Source organism: Lepidochelys kempii, chromosome 3 (genome assembly GCF_965140265.1).
Source record: "Lepidochelys kempii isolate rLepKem1 chromosome 3, rLepKem1.hap2, whole genome shotgun sequence".
Classification (NCBI taxonomy): domain Eukaryota; kingdom Metazoa; phylum Chordata; order Testudines; family Cheloniidae; genus Lepidochelys; species Lepidochelys kempii.
In genome coordinates, this window is record NC_133258.1 from 203,431,890 (window position 1) to 203,451,377 (window position 19,488).

The 19,488-nt window shown below is 39.9% G+C and overlaps 1 protein-coding gene across 7 annotated transcripts in view; it reads left to right on the plus strand.

Moving 5' to 3' along the window:
- The window catches only part of GPCPD1 (glycerophosphocholine phosphodiesterase 1), an 80,196-nt gene that overhangs the window by 50,895 nt on the left and 9,813 nt on the right, over positions 1 to 19,488 (plus strand). For all 7 annotated transcript variants that reach the window (XM_073339699.1, XM_073339694.1, XM_073339693.1 and 4 more), the window contains 8 exons: positions 6,162 to 6,254; positions 7,978 to 8,055; positions 9,809 to 9,848; positions 13,899 to 13,960; positions 15,718 to 15,783; positions 16,618 to 16,754; positions 18,648 to 18,783; positions 19,182 to 19,342. In XM_073339699.1, the coding sequence (XP_073195800.1) occupies positions 6,162 to 6,254; positions 7,978 to 8,055; positions 9,809 to 9,848; positions 13,899 to 13,960; positions 15,718 to 15,783; positions 16,618 to 16,754; positions 18,648 to 18,783; positions 19,182 to 19,342 (773 nt within the window). The remainder of the gene's footprint in view (positions 1 to 6,161; positions 6,255 to 7,977; positions 8,056 to 9,808; positions 9,849 to 13,898; positions 13,961 to 15,717; positions 15,784 to 16,617; positions 16,755 to 18,647; positions 18,784 to 19,181; positions 19,343 to 19,488) is intronic.

A 19,488-nucleotide genomic window follows, 5' to 3' on the forward strand; every position in this document is an offset into this window, starting at 1 on the left:
TGATAGCCGTGTCTGTTCGGCCTCTGTGTGCCCTGCCTCCGCCGCGCCATCCCCTCTTTTCCCCGCACTCTGCTATGAGGCTAACCAGAGTTGCGTGGGCAAACTCTCCTCAGTTCCTTCTCAACCATCCGGGCTACCAAGGGAGCTTTCACTGTCCATTAGTGGATCTTAACTTCTTTAGAATTGTTAATTTTTAGCTACCTTTTTGGAGTTTTCCTTTCTTTTCTCCTTTATCTTTTATTTACCAACCCCTCCCTTTATTTAGACTTAGTCTTTCTTCAACCCCCCTGACTAGGGAACCCCCCTAGACAAGGTATGCCCAGTTCAGCAGGCTTCAAGACGTGTCTCAGTTGTAAGGAATCTATTCCGATGACTGACACACTCTCAGTGCATCCGCTGTCTGGTAGAGGACCACATTCCCCAGAAGTGTGGTTTATGCCAACAACTGAAGCCCAGATTCAGAAAGTATAGAGAACTGAGACTCAAGCTTCTCCTAATGGAGGTGGCCCTTCAACCACCCTCAGAGCCGTGCCAAGACCACAAAGGGTGGGAAGCCTCACCACAGCCCTCTACATCTAAGGCTAGTGAGCCCAAGAAGGCAACCCTGAGCCACTCACACACTGCCTTTTAGAAAAGGGCAGAGAGTTCCCACAGTGAGCCCCAACCAAGTTGAAAACAATCTCTGACTCGCTCAGTATTATCTGTATTGACAGTACCGAAGCCATCTTAGTACTGTGCGAGCTTTGGGTACCAGACTTAACTCGACAGAGCATGTTGGACTGCATAAGGACCATATGGGCACAGGCAAGGAATCATTGGTATGAACAGCACGCAAGAAATCCAGAGAATCTGCCAGGGGAAAGGCTTCTTCAGCCTACATCAGTATGGTCTTTGGCACACTAGACACCGATGGACTACGCTATCAGGTCCACATCACGGACTCCGTCGGTGCAGATATCTTGGCACCGTCAACCGCCACCAGTAATGACATCTTTGGCACCACGGGACTTCTGGTATGTGTCAGACACTGAAAGGTCTGGACAAACATAAGGCATCTCATAACCTGCTCTACTGGATTCACCTCTACTTGGTACTGGGGTCCTAGTACCAAGTCCACCCAGAGCTCCAGATCTGGGGGCGGCAACATGCCATGCACCCCCATTTTGAAGCACTGAGTTGGATAGAATCATAGAATATCAGGGTTGGAAGGGACCTCAGGAGGTCATCTAGTCCAACCCCCTGCCCAAAGCAGGACCAATCCAACTAAATCATCCCAGCCAGGGCTTTGTCAAGCCTGACCTTAAAAATATCTAAGGAAGGAGATTCCACCACCTCCCTAGGTAACCCAGGGCTTCACCACCCTCCTCGTGAAAAAGTTTTTCCTAATATCCAACCTAAACCTCCCCCACTGCAACTTGAGATCATTACTCCTTGTTCTGTCATCAGCTACCACTGAGAACAGTCTAGATCCATCCTCTTTGGAACCCCCTTTCAGGTAGTTGAAAGCAGCTATCAAATCCCCCCCTCATTCTTCTCTTCCGCAGACTAAACAATCCCAGTTCTCTCAGCCTCTCCTCATAAGTCATGTGTTCCAGCCCCCTAATCATTTTTGTTGCCCTCCACTGGACTCTTTCCAATTTTTCCACATCCTTCTTGTAGTGTGGGGCCCAAAACTGGACACTCTACTCTAGATGAGGCCTCACCAATGTCGAATAGAGGGGAACGAATCACGTCCCTCGATCTGCTGGTAATGCCCCTACATATACATCCCAAAATGCCATTGGCCTTCTTGGCAACAAGGGCACACTGTTGACTCATATCCAGCTTCTCGTCCACTGTAACCCCTAGTCCTTTTCTGCAGAACTGCTGCCGACCCATTCGGTCCCTAGTCTGTAGCAGTGCATGGGATTCTTCCGTCCTAAGTGCAGGACTCTGCACTTGTCCTTGTTGAACCTCATCAGATTTCTTTTGGCCCAATTGTCTAATTTGTCTAGGTCCCTCTGTATCCTATCCCTACCCTCCAGCGTATCTACCTCTCCTCCCAGTTTAGTGTCATCTGCAAACTTGCTGAGGGTGCAGTCCACATCCTCCTCCAGATCATTTATGAAGATATTGAACAAAACCGGCCCGAGGACCAACCCTTGGGGCACTCCACTTGATACCGGCTGCCAACTAGACATGGAGCCATTGATCGCTACCTGTTGATCCCGACAATCTAGCCAACTTTCTATCCACCTTATGTCCATTCATCCAGCCCATACTTCTTTAACTTGCTTGCTTGCAAGAATACTGTGGGAGACCGTGTCAAAAGCTTTGCTGAAGTCAAGGAACAACACATCCATTGCTTTCCCCTTATCCACAGAGCCAGTTATCTCGTCATAGAAGGCAGTTAGATTAGTCAGGCATGACTTGCCCTTGGTGAATCCATGCTGACTATTCCTGATCACTTTCCTCTCCTCTAAGTGCTTCAGACTTAGTGAGCAGATAGTGAGCAAGAGGACATGGTTTCATGCCACTCTTCTCACTCATCGTACAGTACCCACTTCCAGTATGGACCTCCAACTGTACTGCCCCTCTGATCCCCAGCCTCCTTGATATGGGCAGCCATGGTACCTACCATTGGGCCCCTTCTCAGTGGCCCTACTGGGACCATTGACAGGCACACAGACACTGTGCCTCCCATAGCTCTAGCATGGCCTATCAAGAGCCACGGAGAGACCCTCCTTCGGCAGCCATATCAAGGGCATCCAAGTCCCCTGAACCATTAAGAGAGGAACAAGAGGCTGAAGTAGAGGAGATAGCTACCCCCCAGACTAATTTCTCATCATCATCACCAGACGCGTTGGCAGATGACTTTAAGCTTTTTCAGGAGCTATCCCAGCAGGTGGCAGAGGCACTACAGATACCACTACAAGAGGTGACTGAGTCGCACCATAAACAGTGGACATTTTACATTCTTTTGCCTTGTCCAGAGTAACCCTCCCGATTTAACGAGGCTGTCTTGGACCCTGCCAATCTCATATGGCAGACCCCTGTGTCAGTCCCACCAATGTGCAGGTTGGGCTCAAATAAATTGGTTAGTCTCTAAGGTGCCACAAGTACTCCTTTTCTTTTTGCGAATACAGACTAACACGGCTGCTACTCTGAAAAAAGTACTGTGTGCCAGCAAAAGAGATGCAGTTTATTTTCTCCTACCTACCTTTTAATTAGTGGACATGGTGAACTCGAGCCCGCCAGCACCATCTCAAATCTACCCTCTGCAACTGGGACTGGAAACGTCTAGATCTTTTTGGGAGAAAAACATGTTAATCAGCCATCCTACAATTCTGTATTCAGACTATCAACCTTAATGGCAAAATATGGTTACTTAAACTATTCAAAACTAAATTCCCTTATTAAGCAGCTACCAAATTCTCAAAGAACAATTTAAAGCCATCGTTAATGAAGACCAATTGGTGGCAAAGACATCACTCCAGTCTGCACTTGAAGCAGCTGACATGGCAGCACACGCCATCTCTAGTGCTGTTGTGATGAAACGAGCCTCTTGGCTGCACTTATCCGGTTTCTGCAAGGAGGTACAAACAACTATGGAGGACCTTCCTTTTGAAGTTTCAAAACTCTTCGCTGAGAAGATAGATGTTTCCATCCACATTTTAAAAGACTGCAGAGTTACTCTCAAATGCTCAGAATCTACATGTCTGGGCAGAAGAGAAAATATACTCAACCTTCATTCAGACTCCATTCATCACAATACTCATCTCAACGATCATATGAACCCCAAAGAAAGAAGCCCAGGTTCCCCGTACGGAAACCTTTAGGATCTCAACTTGCTTCTTCACAGCCATCTACCTCAAAATGACAGTTTTGACAGATTGGTTGAGGTGCCATCAAGCCACTCTCTCCTCAATACCATCTGCCGCTGGAAAACCTCGCTCATCCCTAGGGATAACTCACCCCATTCCACAGCACCTGGGAACAGAGCCTCCAACAAATGAGTGCTGAGGATTATTTGAAATGGGTACTCCGTCCACTTCACCTCCCTCCCAGCCCCTAACACCCTTCTCACGAGAGCCTGCTATGACGAGAGAGGCCATCTCCTCAGTGTAAGAGTCCTAGAGCAAGTGCCCATACACCTGTGAGGCAAAGGTTTTTACTCTTGCTCCTTCCTGATTGGAGAGCCATACTACACCTCAAAGGCTGAACAAATTTGTCAAGGCTCTGAAGTTCACTATGGTCACCTTGGTGACAATTATTCCAGCGTTAGAAAAGGGAGACTGGTTCTTGTCTCTCAACCTTCAAGATGCTTACTTCCACATTTTGATCATACAGAGTCAGATGATACCTCAGATTCATACTAGGCCAAGACCATTATCAGTACAGAGTAGTCACTTTGGCCTCTCATCGGTCCCCAGAGTATTCTCCAAGGTTCTCTCAGTAATGGCAACTCACCTACGCTCTTAGGGTATTATGATTTACCCTTACCTGGACAATTGTCTCCTCAGGGTGTGTCTGCACTGAAGCCCATTCTGTCACTGAAGCCCAGCTAGTCACCACCTGCAGAGCAGCTACCTGGACATCTGCACATACCTCTGCAGAACACTATCCCATCCTGGGGACTTCGCTGCAGATGCCAGATTTGGCGCCAGGGTACTATCATCCATCGACTCTGAAGTCCCAGCCTCCAGTGGGGGATACTGCTGAGGAGTCACTTACAGTGGAACGTCTATAGGGACATTTCTAGAAGGTACTTCCCTTGTGCAGTAATGATCATTATTTGAGATGTCTCCCTGTGGGTACTCCATGACCCACCCTCTACTTCAGAGTTCTCATAAATTTCAGTAGAGAAGGAACTGAGGAGGGTCGCCCACACACTGCTGGTTAGCCTAGTGGCTGAGCACGCAGGGAGGGAGGGGGGCTGTACACGTACTAGCTGAACGGACACTGCTGCCAAAGTTCTCCGATCAGCAGCGCAGGGTTGCAGACATGCCTACAGGGACATGCATCTCGAAGAATGATCGTTACTGCACAAGGTGAGTAACTTCTTCCCTCAGTTAGGGATTTTTGTTAGCCAGTGCTAATACTAGTCATTCACTTAAAACAAAGTTCCTGTTCAGTCCAGTGGAGATGTGGTCTTTCTATGAAACTAAGCCTTTCAAGGAATGGAAATGGGCTCTAATTCTATTTTATTCTCCACTGATCCACCTGTACCGATGTTCTTTTGGTGGCTAGAGTAAGAAAGAGTTAGGTGACCATGATGGGAACACAAGAATTATCAATGGAGAGAAAACCAGCAGTGGTCTGAAGTTGAGCATCCTGTCTTTCAGTCCTCTGAAGCATTGGATGTAAGGAAAATAAAAAATTTAATTCCGTGAAGGTACTGTATAAATAAGCCTTTTGAGAGAAGGAGTGGAAATATCCTGGACTTTCTATTTAGCTTCTAAAGCTAATGGAGAGAGAACATATGATCCAGGTGTGGGAATCTGATGAGTGCTACCTTTAGAGGACTTGATTTACTTCTGAATAATTCCTCTTCAATAAACCAAAAATAAAATTGCTCTTCAATTGACTTTTTTAATAAAAGCAGCACATGTAGTTCTTCAGCTTTCTTCTTTAAAAGAACAAACTTTCTAAATGCTTTTACATAATTATACTATAACAAATTAGCTCAATCCAAATAGATTACGTTTATTTGATGCTGTTGCATATGTTCTTAACTGATACTTGAATGGCTCATCAACAATTTCAGTATCTCGAATCACACCTTCAAGCGGACCTTAGCTTATATGTAAGAGAGGGGAAAGGCATGTAAATTTCAGTATATGAAGTGTATCTCCTCTCATGGCTTTTCTTCGATGAAGAGTGCATAATACTCTGGCATACACTTGAACCCTTAAGAGATTGAGTATATAATAGTTATTAGACTTGCATACTGGTTATTTTTTCCTGTACATTGTTTATCAGTTGTTGAACTGAAGAATTTTGGTCTAACATATAACCAATAGTTCTCTACAATGCTATATTGAACTCTAACTTTTATCAGCTACTGTAGTTATTGTATTTCAGTTGACCTGCTATATATAATTTATAAATTTGAAAACTTTCTTTTGAGCTCTCGCTAGTTCTTATATATATGCAGTTCTTACTTTCTTTCTTCTTTGCAGGGAGCAGCATTTGTGGAATTTGATGTACATCTTTCTAAGGATCATGTGCCTGTTGTGTATCACGATCTCACTTGTTGTATGGCTATGAAAAAGGTAATATATGAATGTGCTGGCCATATTTCTGTTAGTGTGACAGTTACTGGAACTCAAATTATTTGACTGAAATTCCAAGGTGTCTTGTAAAAATAATTCAGTAACTCAGAAAAAGTATGGAATGGAAACAAACAATACAATCTTAATATATTGGAAATGACTGTTTTGCATAAAAATATACCACAAAAGATGAGCTAATTTAATAGTAATTCTTTATCTTGACATTAGGGGCACTTCACATATGTGATCTGAAATACTTCCTTCCATGCTGTAGTGCAGTGGTTCTCAACCTCTTAGTCCATGACCCACAAAATAGCAGAAAATTCCTGCAATCCACCATATCTTGCAAGCCTTTGTGGCCATAATGGAGTGTCGCAAGTTGCATTTTTTTTTGGCCTTTTTTGTCTTTTCAGCCCCTTGAAGCACTACTTACCCTATCTTAGTACTTAACATATTGTGGGGAGGGAAATTGGGGCTGAAGAATTGCTCTGGGGTTGAGTGGTAGGTCAGAAAGGATGGAGCTAGGGCAGAAGTGATAGTAGCAGGAAGGAGCGTCCTGGAAGCAAGCTGCTTCTGTGACCTCCCAAAACAACTTTCTGCTGCTTTCTCACAGTAAGGGTGAGGAGTCTTGAGGCCCCTGTATGCAATTCACTGGATGAGCAACACTGTTGTAGTGCATACTGATTATGATAGAAATTCTCTAAGGCGAGCACAATCTTACAGCAGGCTTGTAGAATTTCTCTTAAACCTCTCAAGTTTCATAGCATACAGCCCATTAAATATTGTTTCTGAAAAAAGTGACACTAGATTTCTACGTCTTCCCCTTGCTTTCCTCTTCTGTACAGTTTGACAGCCGTAGAGAAGGAGGAAGTGAAGGTGGAGAACTTGCCAGATCTGCACCCCCTTTCCACTGAAAAGCTTGAGCAAGTGTTTTGCACTGGGTTAACAACTCATCATACTATGCTTGTAATATTGTCACCTGACAGATGACAAGCTTTGGCCTTGAACTGTGGTTAGCATGAAATGTGCACTCAGTATGGGATTAATGAAATGGGTGTACAAAACATCTTAAATCAGTATAGCAATGCTTGAACCAAAACTTTGTAGTTGGGATGGGGGAACATTTGAAATGAAAAACGGGGACAGATGTCTTGAAAGAAGTTCTTGGGACACGAGGACATCAGGTGAAAGCTAGGACGTGTTCTCTTTATCAATGTTTTTGAGAAGTTCAAAACGAAAATTTGGAAGGGTTGTCAAATGAGGTGTTTGGGTTTTTAGAATTTTTATTGTACACTTTCCAGCTTGTGAACTTCAGGTTGAATGCAGAGTAACATCAATAAATTAATCTGTTATTTTTAAATGAACAAATGTAGGCAGTTACAAGAATTTTTAATAATGTACAGCACAGCCTAGTGCATAGATGACCACTTGAAAATTAAGTCCTAAATTGTGCTTGCAAACCTTACTTTTGCCTTAACTAAGTGCACTAAGACAGTTACTATTTTGCACATCCAAGTGCCCATGCTGCCACTTTTGAAAACTGGTGGTCTCATCCACAAACTGATAAAGTGCCATTTTAACAGTGTCAGTGGTAAACAAAATATTTGTCAGTATGCTTGGCTAAATGCTTTAATGATGTCTGTCTTGAAACAAAAGTAATATTGCTTTTCATACTTTCTAGTGAATTTTCAACATTTAATGTCAAATATTTATTTTTTCCAAGAAATTCGATGCTGAGCCATTGGAATTGTTTGAGATCCCAGTAAAAGAACTCTCGTATGACCAACTGCAATTATTAAAGGTAATGTCGTCATGGTAGGCTAGTTTGTTACATTGCTGCACAATAGATGTTTGTATTAAAACTGGATATCAGACCTTTGTTTTGAAATAGTTAGTCTGAGAGAACTCTTTCTGCTGCTCTGAATGTACTACATGAACACAATAATTTAAAAACATTTGACTGGTGTCGTCCATCTTCCCCTTCTCCCCCCTCCCCCAGTTTAGCAGAGAGTATTCCTTATGGAAGACTAGCTATATGTGCAGATAGGAGTTTAAATATTAAGCCATATGAATAACTGAGCACAAAAAATTACCTCTTAGTTGTAGATGACTAAGTGGATCTCCTTTACTTCCCCAAAAACTTAATGGAAAGGTATATTCTTGGAGAAAGATATAAGGGATTGGGAGTAGGTAGTTTAAAAAGCAATGGCCATATCTATAGTATCATTACTATGATACTCCGAATAAACTGAAGATGAGGTTAAGGGCCTAATTTTCAGAAGTGCTAAGTATTCGCATCTTGCATAGAAGTTAATGGAAGCTGAGGGTACTCAGTAACTCTCAAAATCTGGCACTAGGGTTTTTTTTGTTTGTGTGTTTTTTTACGTTAACAGGATTTTTAAAAGTATTTTTGCTCTTGTGATTAGTCAAATAGCTTATTTTCTGATCGAATGCTACTTTGTTTTCAACTTGTTCTGTCCTTATAACTCTCGTATACTGGGTGGAAAGGTGGAACAGCATGCTAAACAGACCGAGATGATGACCAGTTAACATTGAGTATTACAACAATATGAGTTTAAAAAAAATAGAATAGCCTGACGATGGAGTTAGAAGTCATTTAAAGCTGATAGTTCAGAATCTTTGCCAAAGAAGGGATATAAAAACTATATTTGATATTTTGGGGGTTTGTCTGCATTAGGAGAAGACATTGAGGGTAGATCAGATAATCCTGGCTTAATCTAGACAGACCTTGCAATTGAGGGCAAAGGTTAGGAATGATACGTAATCCAATCTAACCTGGTCAGGCAGAATTGGAGAGTAGGGTATTGGCCTGTCACTATGGATACCATGGGGGCATTGATTCTCTGGAAAAAATAGAGACCAGGAGATAAGTCTGGGAAGCATGAGAGTTGAAAACGGGATGAAACTTCTTCTTTCAGAGTCAAGGAAAGATGTGGCTGAAACAAGAATTTTAGGTACTCTTATTTCCTTAAATTACCTAATTTTCTCCTTCAGCCTCAAAGAGAAAATTGAATGGATGCAGGGTCTCAGCCTAAGCCCCACCATATTTTAAGTCAGATACATGGCCCCATCGCATAAACTGTGGTCAGCCATCTGCTTGTAGTGGGCCCAGAGTACAGAAAGTATAAAGACAGATTAGATGAGTTTTCATGGATGCACGTTATGACCATTTGCAAACTGAGTACATAAGGTTTGTAAGGCTCATTATGAAAATTGTATCTTCTCAACTTTAAATTACATCCTTATCTCCCTGTCCACTTGTAAGTGTTTTGGTTCGATGATTAAACAATATAAAAAATTTTTTACTTTCTCCCTAAAATCTTAAAATAGGCAAGTTGGAAAGAAAATAGATGTGTATTAGAATCGTTTGTCTTCCTACCAGAACTGCATATTTCGTAGACTCTTTTAAACTTTTAAAAACAAGTGTAAGGGAATTCAAAAGGAAAAATCTAATTGTTCTTTACCAAAATAGTACAGTCTCTACAGATAAAAGTATACTTGTTAGTTTAATATATTCTTTTTGTGATATTTAGCTGGCTCATGTGACTGCATTGAAATTAAAAGATCACAATGGTATGTACAAATACAAATGTCTTTATCTACTGCCTTATAAGAATTTATATTGTCATTGAAATGTTTATTTTTCAATCAATTTTGTTTATTCTTGGAAACTGGAAGTTGAGATTTTAAAATACTTGAAAGCGCTATTCGTCACATACGATTTTCACAGGGAAGTTTATGTATAAAGGCATCACTGATAGCATGTAATACCATCCTCCAACATATTTAAGAAAAATTGTTATTACTCCACTAACAAAATCACCACAAGTGTCTTCCCTCCAACAACTTCTTGACTGTGCCAGTTTCTCAGCCCCCGATATTCCAGGGACAAAAGATGGATCTTGCAGTGTGCCCTAAATGCTAGTAAACTTGGTCTGTTACAAAATATATGACACTGTTTCTATTGCTGCAGAATTTCATAGTACTGTTCGCTACAGAATTAAATATTACCAGAATTTAGTTAGCTCTGATAACAGTGAAATATGTAATTTTGCTGCATTACAAAAACTTTTAGTGCACAATAATTTAAATTTGTAAACTGAGCTGAATTGGTTTGCCACTTGTGTTGCCATTGCACAGTTGATGTAATGAAGTGGACACGGTCATCAATTTACTGGGCTTGCTCAACACATGAGTACATTATTGAAACAAGGCCCTGGGGGAATAGGAATAACTAGTGGAGTCTCTAAAGCAGGAGTTTCTTATCAGATGTCAAAATTCTGTGTTCTCAGCCATTTTTCCTGGTGCATTTCATAATAAGCTTCAGGAAAAATGAGATTTTTTTTTTAATTTGATTTATGGTCTTTTAAACCTTCCTTAAGATCACTCATTGAACCTGTAGCTTGCGTATGTATTGCATGTGTTAGACGTTATCCTGCTCATACTTGGTAACATACTTTTTTTAATATTTCCATAAAATAAACGTACCTTTTCAGAATCCATTATGCAAACTGTAGTTGAACCTTAACTTCTTTACTAATTAGCATATCCCAGGAGATACATTGCAAATTACTGAATTTTGAGGACTGGTATACAAATACAGAAGCAAATTGTCCCAAGTTCTGTGCATCACAGAGTGTACTATATTAAATTAAAGTACAAGTGGCAAAATGTATTGAGTTCATCATGAACTAATAAATGTACTGTAATTTGTTTTTAAAAGTTTTAGTAATACCACTTAGCTGGAGATGCCAGTTAAAGTATTGTGCAACTGAACTGTTGTCTGCCACTTTCATGTATAGAATGCGTTGACTAGCTTAATTTTTATATAGTATTCTTTTGTATCTAGTTCTTATTGGATACATGTCTTCCAGTAGAAGGTGTTGGCAATTCGCAATGTTGCCAACTGGAATTTATTGGAAATAACATGATTTTGGCCACCTCTATAGTCAGTCTTGCGATGATGTGAATAGCTCCCTCCATTATATAATTTGAGGAAAGCAAAATCAGCGTGAGCTCCCCACATACTACACTGTAGTCTTGGAGAATGTGCACTGAACTGCAAGCCCAAGAGTCCATGAGTTTTAGTTTCAGCTCTTTTATATTTCTGTGCCCTTCACAATTATGAGCCAAGGTCTCATACTGTTGCCTTGGCGAAGGGGTTAAGCATCATTCATCCATTTCACAGGGTAATGGAGAACGTGTATAAGGTCATTTTAGGCAGAGCTGGGAATCGAATCTAGGTGTCTAATATAACAGCCAAATCTTACCAACTTTGACACAGTTTGCCAGAAGGAACGTGGAAAATTAGGTGATTCTGTAACCCATGCTAACAGTATGGCTCTGTCACCCTTTAGCAACTAGACCACACACAGCAGCTTACGACTCTTGTTATGATTTCCATGTTAAATCTGGTGAAGGCTTGTGTTTTTACATCCAGAGGTCTCTGGCTCATTCCCCAAAGGCAACATACAGGGGTATTGTTATATTTAGCTATACTCTCTGTAACCAGAGGAAGAAACCAAGAACCCTGATGCCCAGTGTTAGGCGGTTTCTCAAATGCTAGTGTAATCCACTGGCATTGTATGTATGTCGTCTCCCTGTATGGACAGGCTCCTACTGAGGATAATAGCATGGTTTTTCTTTTAGCAATTACCCTAGCAGAAGTGGACGAGATCTGTGCTGTGGAACAGAAGGTTTAAACTCTGCTGACAATGTCCCATGTGGCAGTGAAAATAAATAAATATAAATTATATCTATGAATAAAAGTTAGTGTAAGACCCTGAAATAAGAGTTGGAATGGTTTTCTATTGCAAAACGTTGCATTTAGAAGTGACTTTACATGTGGTATTAATACTTATTGTTGCATTATTTTTTTTGTGCTTATACTTTGGTTAATGGGAGTTGTCCCTTTTAAGAACCGCATATGAGATTCAGATTCAAATACCTCTATAGGGAGTCTTAGAGTAATGTGTGGGAGACTGTGTCTGTTTCCTGAATGGAAGATAATGTCTGTGTAATTTCCAAAAAGGTCAGAACTTCTGGAAAACAAGCTTAATTCTCAAAGTATAATATTAGCACTTATAGAGAACTGTGGGTATGTTCACACTACAATAAAACACCCGTGGCTGGCCTATGTCAGCTGACTCGGGCTTGTGGGGCTAGGGGTGCAGGGCTACAAAATTGCAGTGTAGACGTCCAGGCTTGGATTGGAGCCTGGGGTCTGTGAACCTTTCCCCCCTCATGGAGTCCCAGAGCCTGGGCTCCAGCCTGAGCCTGGATGTCCACATGGCAATTGTATAGCCCTGCAGCCTGAGTCAGCTGACACAGGTCACCTGTGGATGTTTTTATTGCAGTGTAGATGTGCTCTGTATGTCTCAAGGCATTGCTAATGAGCTGTAGAGCCTTTCAACCGTAGGTCACCAGTATGAAATCCAGCTCAGCAGGAATTAAAAGGTGTTCCCATTTAAAGGAAGTCTGGTAGCCTCGGAGTTCAACTTGCAGCTCCCCTGTCACAATCTTTGCACTAAATTGTAAGCTCTTCAGGGAATGACTTTCTTACTATGTTTGTACAGACCATAGCGCAATGGGGGACCCATCTCAGTTGAGTACTCGAGGAAGAGCTCATGCAGCATGGGCCAAAATCACCTTACTCACTGTATGTTTGAGTTGGCAACACTAAGTCACACACACACATTGGAGGTGGGGTGGGAGGAGTTAAATAAACAGACAAACTTCAAAAAAAGTTTCAGAGTAACAGCCGTGTTAGTCTGTATTCGCAAAAAGAAAAGGAGTACTTGTGGCACCTTAGAGACTAACCAATTTATTTGAGCATGAGCTTTCGTGAGCTACAGCTCACTTCATCGGATGCATACCATGGAAACTGCAGCAGACATTATATACACTCAGAGATCATGAAACAATACCTCCTCCCACCCCACTGTCCTGTTGGTAATAGCTTACCTAAAGTGATCATCAAGTTGGGCCATTTCCAGCACAAATCCAGGTTTTCTCACCCTCCACCCCCCCCCCCACACAAACTCACTCTCTTGCTGGTAATAACCCATCCAAAGTGACAACTCTCTTCACAAAGTGCATGATAATCAAGGTGGGCCATTTCCTGCACAAATCCAGGTTCTCTCACCCCCCCTCCAGAAACCACACACACAAACTCACTATCCTGCTGGTAATAGCTCACCAAAGTGACCACTCTCCCTACAATGTGCATGATAATCAAGGTGGGCCATTTCCAGCACAAATCCAGGTTTTCTCACCCACCCCCACCCCCATACACACACAAACTCACTCTCCAACTTGATGATCACTTTAGATAAGCTATTACCAGCAGGACAGTGGGGTGGGAGGAGGTATTGTTTCATGATCTCTGAGTGTATATAATGTCTGCTGCAGTTTCCACGGTATGCATCCGATGAAGTGAGCTGTAGCTCATGAAAGCTCATGCTCAAATAAATTGGTTAGTCTCTAAGGTGCCACAAGTACTCCTTTTCTTTTTTCAAAAAAAGTGAATCTTTTAAAATCTTATGATTTTGAAGACCGTCTCCTAATTTGGGGGTTGGCAATACTGCTGTTCACCTTTTTAAAATTTTTTTTATTTAATTTCAGCATCTCTTAAAGGGGAGGAAAGCCCTGTTTCTGAGAACCAACCATTTCCATCTCTCCAGACGGTAAGCAGCAGTCAGTATAGAACTAGACAATGTAGAGCAATGTAATGCTAGGCAAATGGAAATTTCAAAATATTTATAAATAAGTTTGGGTTCTTGCATGCTTAACGGAGAAGTGGAGTCTAGAAAAAGAACTTTCAAAGGTTTTTGTCACAAGACGAGGAAAGGGTTCAAAATGGAGCTTATTTTTGACTGTCTATGTGGACAAGAGTTCGGGGCACTGAAATGCTATAACTTTCTTTAGTAAGGTTTCAGAGTAGCAGCCGTGTTAGTCTGTATCCACAAAAAGAAAAAGGAGTACTTGTGGCACCTTAGAGACTAACCAATTTATTTGAGCATAAGCTTTCGTGTGCTACAGCTCACTTCATCAGATGCATTCGATGAAGTGAGCTGTAGCTCACGAAAGCTTATGCTCAAATAAATTCGTTAGTCTCTAAGGTGCCACAAGTACTCCTTTTTCTTTTTGTCTTTAGTAAGTAACCAGTGTAGTTGTTATAGGCATTGTAAATGTATCAGCTACATTCAAAACCCCTTCAGTTTCCAACATGAATTCTAAATGGGAGCTCTTTTCCTCAAAATTGAAGCAGTAGATCAAAAAAGCCAAAAAAGATGATCTGGAAGAATTTTTTCCATTTCTTTCCCGTTCCTGAATCATCCTGATTTTTTCTGCAATAGGAGCTCACTGGTGGCTAATGAAATACTTCTTCTCAGCACTGGACAGGAAGCTTTTTACCGGCAGCAGTGCATTAAAGCCAAAGAAAATGGGTGTAGTGGCAGTAAAAGGAGGCTATGGGCCAGAATTTTCAAAAGTGGTCACTAATTATGGATGGCTCAGTTTTTAGGTGCCCAGCTTGGTACCTAGGGTCTGCTTTTCAGAAATCCTGTTCATCCATAACTCTAAAAGTTTTTGGGACCTGCAGGTGCTTACAATCTCTGAAAATCCTACCTCGCGGGGAGGAGTGAAATTGGGCACCAAATTTGGGGCATCCACAATTGGTGGTCACTTTTCAAAACTTTAGCTTTAGAATTACATTCCTTCACCACTTAGCTACTGCTACTTAGCACAGTTGCAGTATATTCCGTTAATAACTAATCTTTGCCAAAGTTTGTATTTTTGAGTTGGCTTTTTCTTCAGAAACTGTTTACCAGACTTAGTCTGTGATAATTCTTGAAACTCTTTTTTCTTGAACTGTGCTTCTATTTGCCCCTTACAGCAATTGCTGGGTACTATTCTTCCAAATCCAAATGAAAGTAGTTAAATCTTTCTTTTGTCTGAGAGGTAAACATGAACAAAATGAATAACAAACTGGCCTAGACAAGGGAATCTTGTCTGCTGTGCCAGATAGTTTTTGGTGGTTAACCAGGGAAATTGTGACTTTTTTTTCATGTATCAGAGCAATTGTTTTTTATATAAAACAAAAACATATATAATAAGTAGCCAGACAGAAAAGTATGCACTAAGTATTTGTAAATTGTAAATAACTGTACATCTCAAAGTGTTAGTACATAAGAAATTAGTTGCAGATAATGGTGTAACTAATTCCTGAAGGCTGTTCTCATTATTCCATTGACCCACTTTGGACCAGAGTAGAAAAGGGATCATGTGCCTTTAAGTGTTAAAGAATCATATATGTATATGCTATACTTTTGGCCTTTGCTGGGTGGTGATTCAGCATTTTTTGTCCTGTATTTACCCTTAGCAATAGTACTTAATGAGCATCATGTGATTTGGTACCTTTTTATAAAACTATTGTATCCAGGTTCTGGAATCGCTTCCTGAAGATGTCGGGTTTAACATAGAAATAAAATGGATCTGCCAACAAAGAGTAAGCAATTTATAATGTTCCTTGCTTTGATGCCTTGTGTTACTTTGTAGACTACTATGCATATCTTGATAGGTCAGTTTGCATGTGACCCAGACCTAAACTACTATTTTACTGTTATTTTTATTTAATCAAAGTTATTAGCCTTTTTTTTTTTTCTTTTGAACAGTAAAAGGCAGTTTTGTTTCACTGACAGTGTGTGTCCTGCTAGCTTTAGAACTAGAAAATCAAAGGCACTGAACCTGCAAATAAACAGACATGTACTTCTCTTTAAGCACATGCATAAGTGTTTGTATTGGGATCTTAATGCAGAATTGACAGTTTCTTGTAGGCAATCATCTTCTAAAGATGAAAATATTCCTGAGTTATTTATATAATTAAATATTGCTACAACATTTATATCCTTACAGATGGTTGTACATAACATCTGTTTAGTTGCCCTTTATTCATTTATACTACATTAGGCTTCTTAATATATTTTTGTTTTTAATATAACCCATATTTAAATGATTTTATTATGCAAATGATCTTTTAATTTTAATAGACTTCATGAATAGTTGATGTCGTCTCTAGGAATAAAGTGAGTTGTTTTAATGAATCTTGAAAAGACCATTTAAAGTTATAACACTGATTCAAAAGCTGCATATTTCTGAACAATTTTGTTGAAAGCCAGCTCTATAGTGTTGCAAACAGCGCTTGGTAGACTGGAGAAGAGTGCTATTTTTTATTCATATTAACAAACTGGATTCTTTTTTTTCTCTCAACTTAAATAGACTCCTGTCATTTGAAATAATTAGTGTAGTCATTGATTTAGTTCAACTACTTGTTTTTTTATAGGATGGGAAATGGGATGGCAACTTGTCAACCTATTTTGATATGAACCTCTTCTTAGATATCATTCTAAAAACTACTCTAGAAAATGCTGGAAGAAGGAGAATTGTATTTTCTTCATTTGATGCGGACATTTGCACAATGTAAGTTACAACTCAACTTTAAACCATTTTTAACTCAATAGATTTCACTTTAGGTGTTAGTGCTCAATGGAAAACTCATTAAGAAGTTATTTTTGTGACTTGAGTTTGAATGCCAACACGTTTAAGTTTAGATCCTGGACTTAGACCTTTCATCCATCTGACCCATGCCCAAAAATACAATCGGAAAACAAAGCCAGCAGCATATTAAGAGAAAAGGCATTGGAAAAAATAGTGAATAACAAATTGTCTAAGTAAACATTTATTTTCTTAAAACAGTAGGGAAAAGAGCAGACTTTATCCTGGGGTTTCACTTTCCCTCTGGCTTCAGTTTCCTGGCCATTCTAGCATGTGTCGAACTGTTCCTCCTTCCTTTTGGCTGGAGGATAAAATATTTAGTGTTTCAGAACAAGAAAATACCTGTTTGAAATGCTCTTCTTCACAGTACTGCAAAAGGAAAGTCAGGGCCAGATAACAGCTTTAATGTCTCTTCAGTTACAGGACAGTTTTGGGTAATGTCAGTGTCCATATGCTGCTGTTCAAACAAATGCCAAGACAGTACACTTACTTGGTAACTGCCAATTCTTGTCACAATAGGTGACCATCTTAGAACAGGGCATACTGTTTTTATTTGGCAGTTTAGTGTATGCAAATTAAATATACATATATATAATCATAGAATTCTCTATTGACAATTTTCAACAAATCTCTGATTTAAAAAAAACAAACATGAAAGTTCTTAAACTACATAAATAGTTATTGGATATTGGCTTTCTAGAAAAACTAATTTGCTTTTTGTTGTGGCACATCTTATGTTGGTTTTCTGGGTGCTGAACAAAAGACAGACCCTGAATCAGGGAACTTATTGACACACTATACCAGTCTTTGTATGGAAATATTGCAGAATTCCTTATTGAAAGACTGTGTAGAAGAAATCCTTTAAAGCAGAGATGTGAAAGAAGACAGGTACTTGACAATAAGAGGACTTCCAAACATAAGGGACAGCCTGGGAAAAACAGTGGAAGAAGGGTGTAAAGGGGCTGGTTAGGAGGGGGCAATGAAAGGTGAAGAGTAAGTGAAGGTGGAGTCAAAGTTGATGAATCATCATACCCGGAATATTACTTTCGCCTATTGCTAGTTCATAGCTATGCTGGTGAACCAACTCTAAAGTGGTCAAGGTGGCTTGAGAATGTGTTAAGTTTGCTATTGTGTGTTTTGTAAAGGGGAAAAAATGATAGAAGGCTACCCACTTCTAAAATTTTATATATGGAGAAATTTGGGGAAGGGGGAACATACTCTAGACTTTAGATAGTTGAAATATGTGTGAAATATGTAAATCTCTAAAGTGGTGAAAGGGACAATGGTATGTTGTACACATTGAGGCAAAACTGCTGTTGCATCTGCAAAGGATTAAATGAATATCCAGTAAGTAAAAGTATTCCCTTCTAACCATGAGGCTGAACTTGTCATTTGTAGTGAATGTGTTCAAACATGAAAATGTGCATGTTACTATGCAGGAAAGGGAGATTTCACTATGCTAAACTATCTTTCTGGAGTTAAAATCCAGGGCAGTCATGTCTCTTTCCCTTAGGAAGAAAGGGGACAAAAAAAATCAGTCTTGTTATGAGAAAATGGAGAAATTCTTTTTCACATGTGCCTTGTCTTTCTCTGGAATATAGTAAAGGTTACTGCAATATGTTAACTTTTTAGTCATATCCAACTGACTAGACAGACTGGTGTGTGTCCACAAAACTGCTTAATCCTTGAGTAATACTTTGCATATTACATGTCAATATAGTTTGGGAATGGTGACTGTGCTTTTATGTTCTCATCCATGTGAGAGAAACACTACTGAAAAGTTTCCCTTTGCAGTTGTATTTTTATACTCTTTTACAGGGTTCGGCAAAAGCAAAATAAGTATCCTGTGTTGTTTCTCACACAAGGAAAATCTGATATTTATCCAGAACTTATGGATCTCAGGTCTCGTACAACTCCTATTGCCATGAGCTTTGCCCAGTTTGAAAACTTGCTGGTAAGTTGTCATGCTCTTGTTACTCTGTGAAATGAAACTAACTTATTGCTACGTTCCATAATTGCTGATAAACTGACTTTTAAAATACAGAAGCTGAATAAGGTGACAAGCAAACTTAAAAGAATACATAAACATTTAGTAAACATGTTAAAGTAATGTATTTTCATTGCTTCAAAGTACTAAGAATGCACTTCAGTCCTCTTGAATATTGAACAGTTGTTAAAGAAGCAAGTCTTTAAAAATGCATTTAATTCCTGGAGTTCACAAGATTTTTTTTCTTTTAGTTGTCTAAAAATTGTGAAACACTTCAGTGATCAAAAGCTAGAAAAGTTGACTTTTAATAGTATTTAGTCTAGATTATATTTGCATTTTCTTAAGTGTTTTTTATAACTTTACAGGGAATTAATGTGCACACTGAAGACCTGCTTAGGAACCCATCGTATATTCAGGAGGCCAAATCTAAAGGTTTAGTAATTTTCTGTTGGGGTGATGATACAAATGACCCAGATAACAGGAAGAAGTTGAGAGAATATGGCATTAATGGGCTAATATATGACAGGTATTTATTTCTTCAAATATTCCTTTAGAATTACAATACCTAAAGTGAGCATATGAAATATTTGTTCTGTTCTAATCCTGCTTTTATTTCACTTTGATTTTGGCCTGATTTGAGTGGGTGTTAGAATATCCTGCTCTGCACGTGTC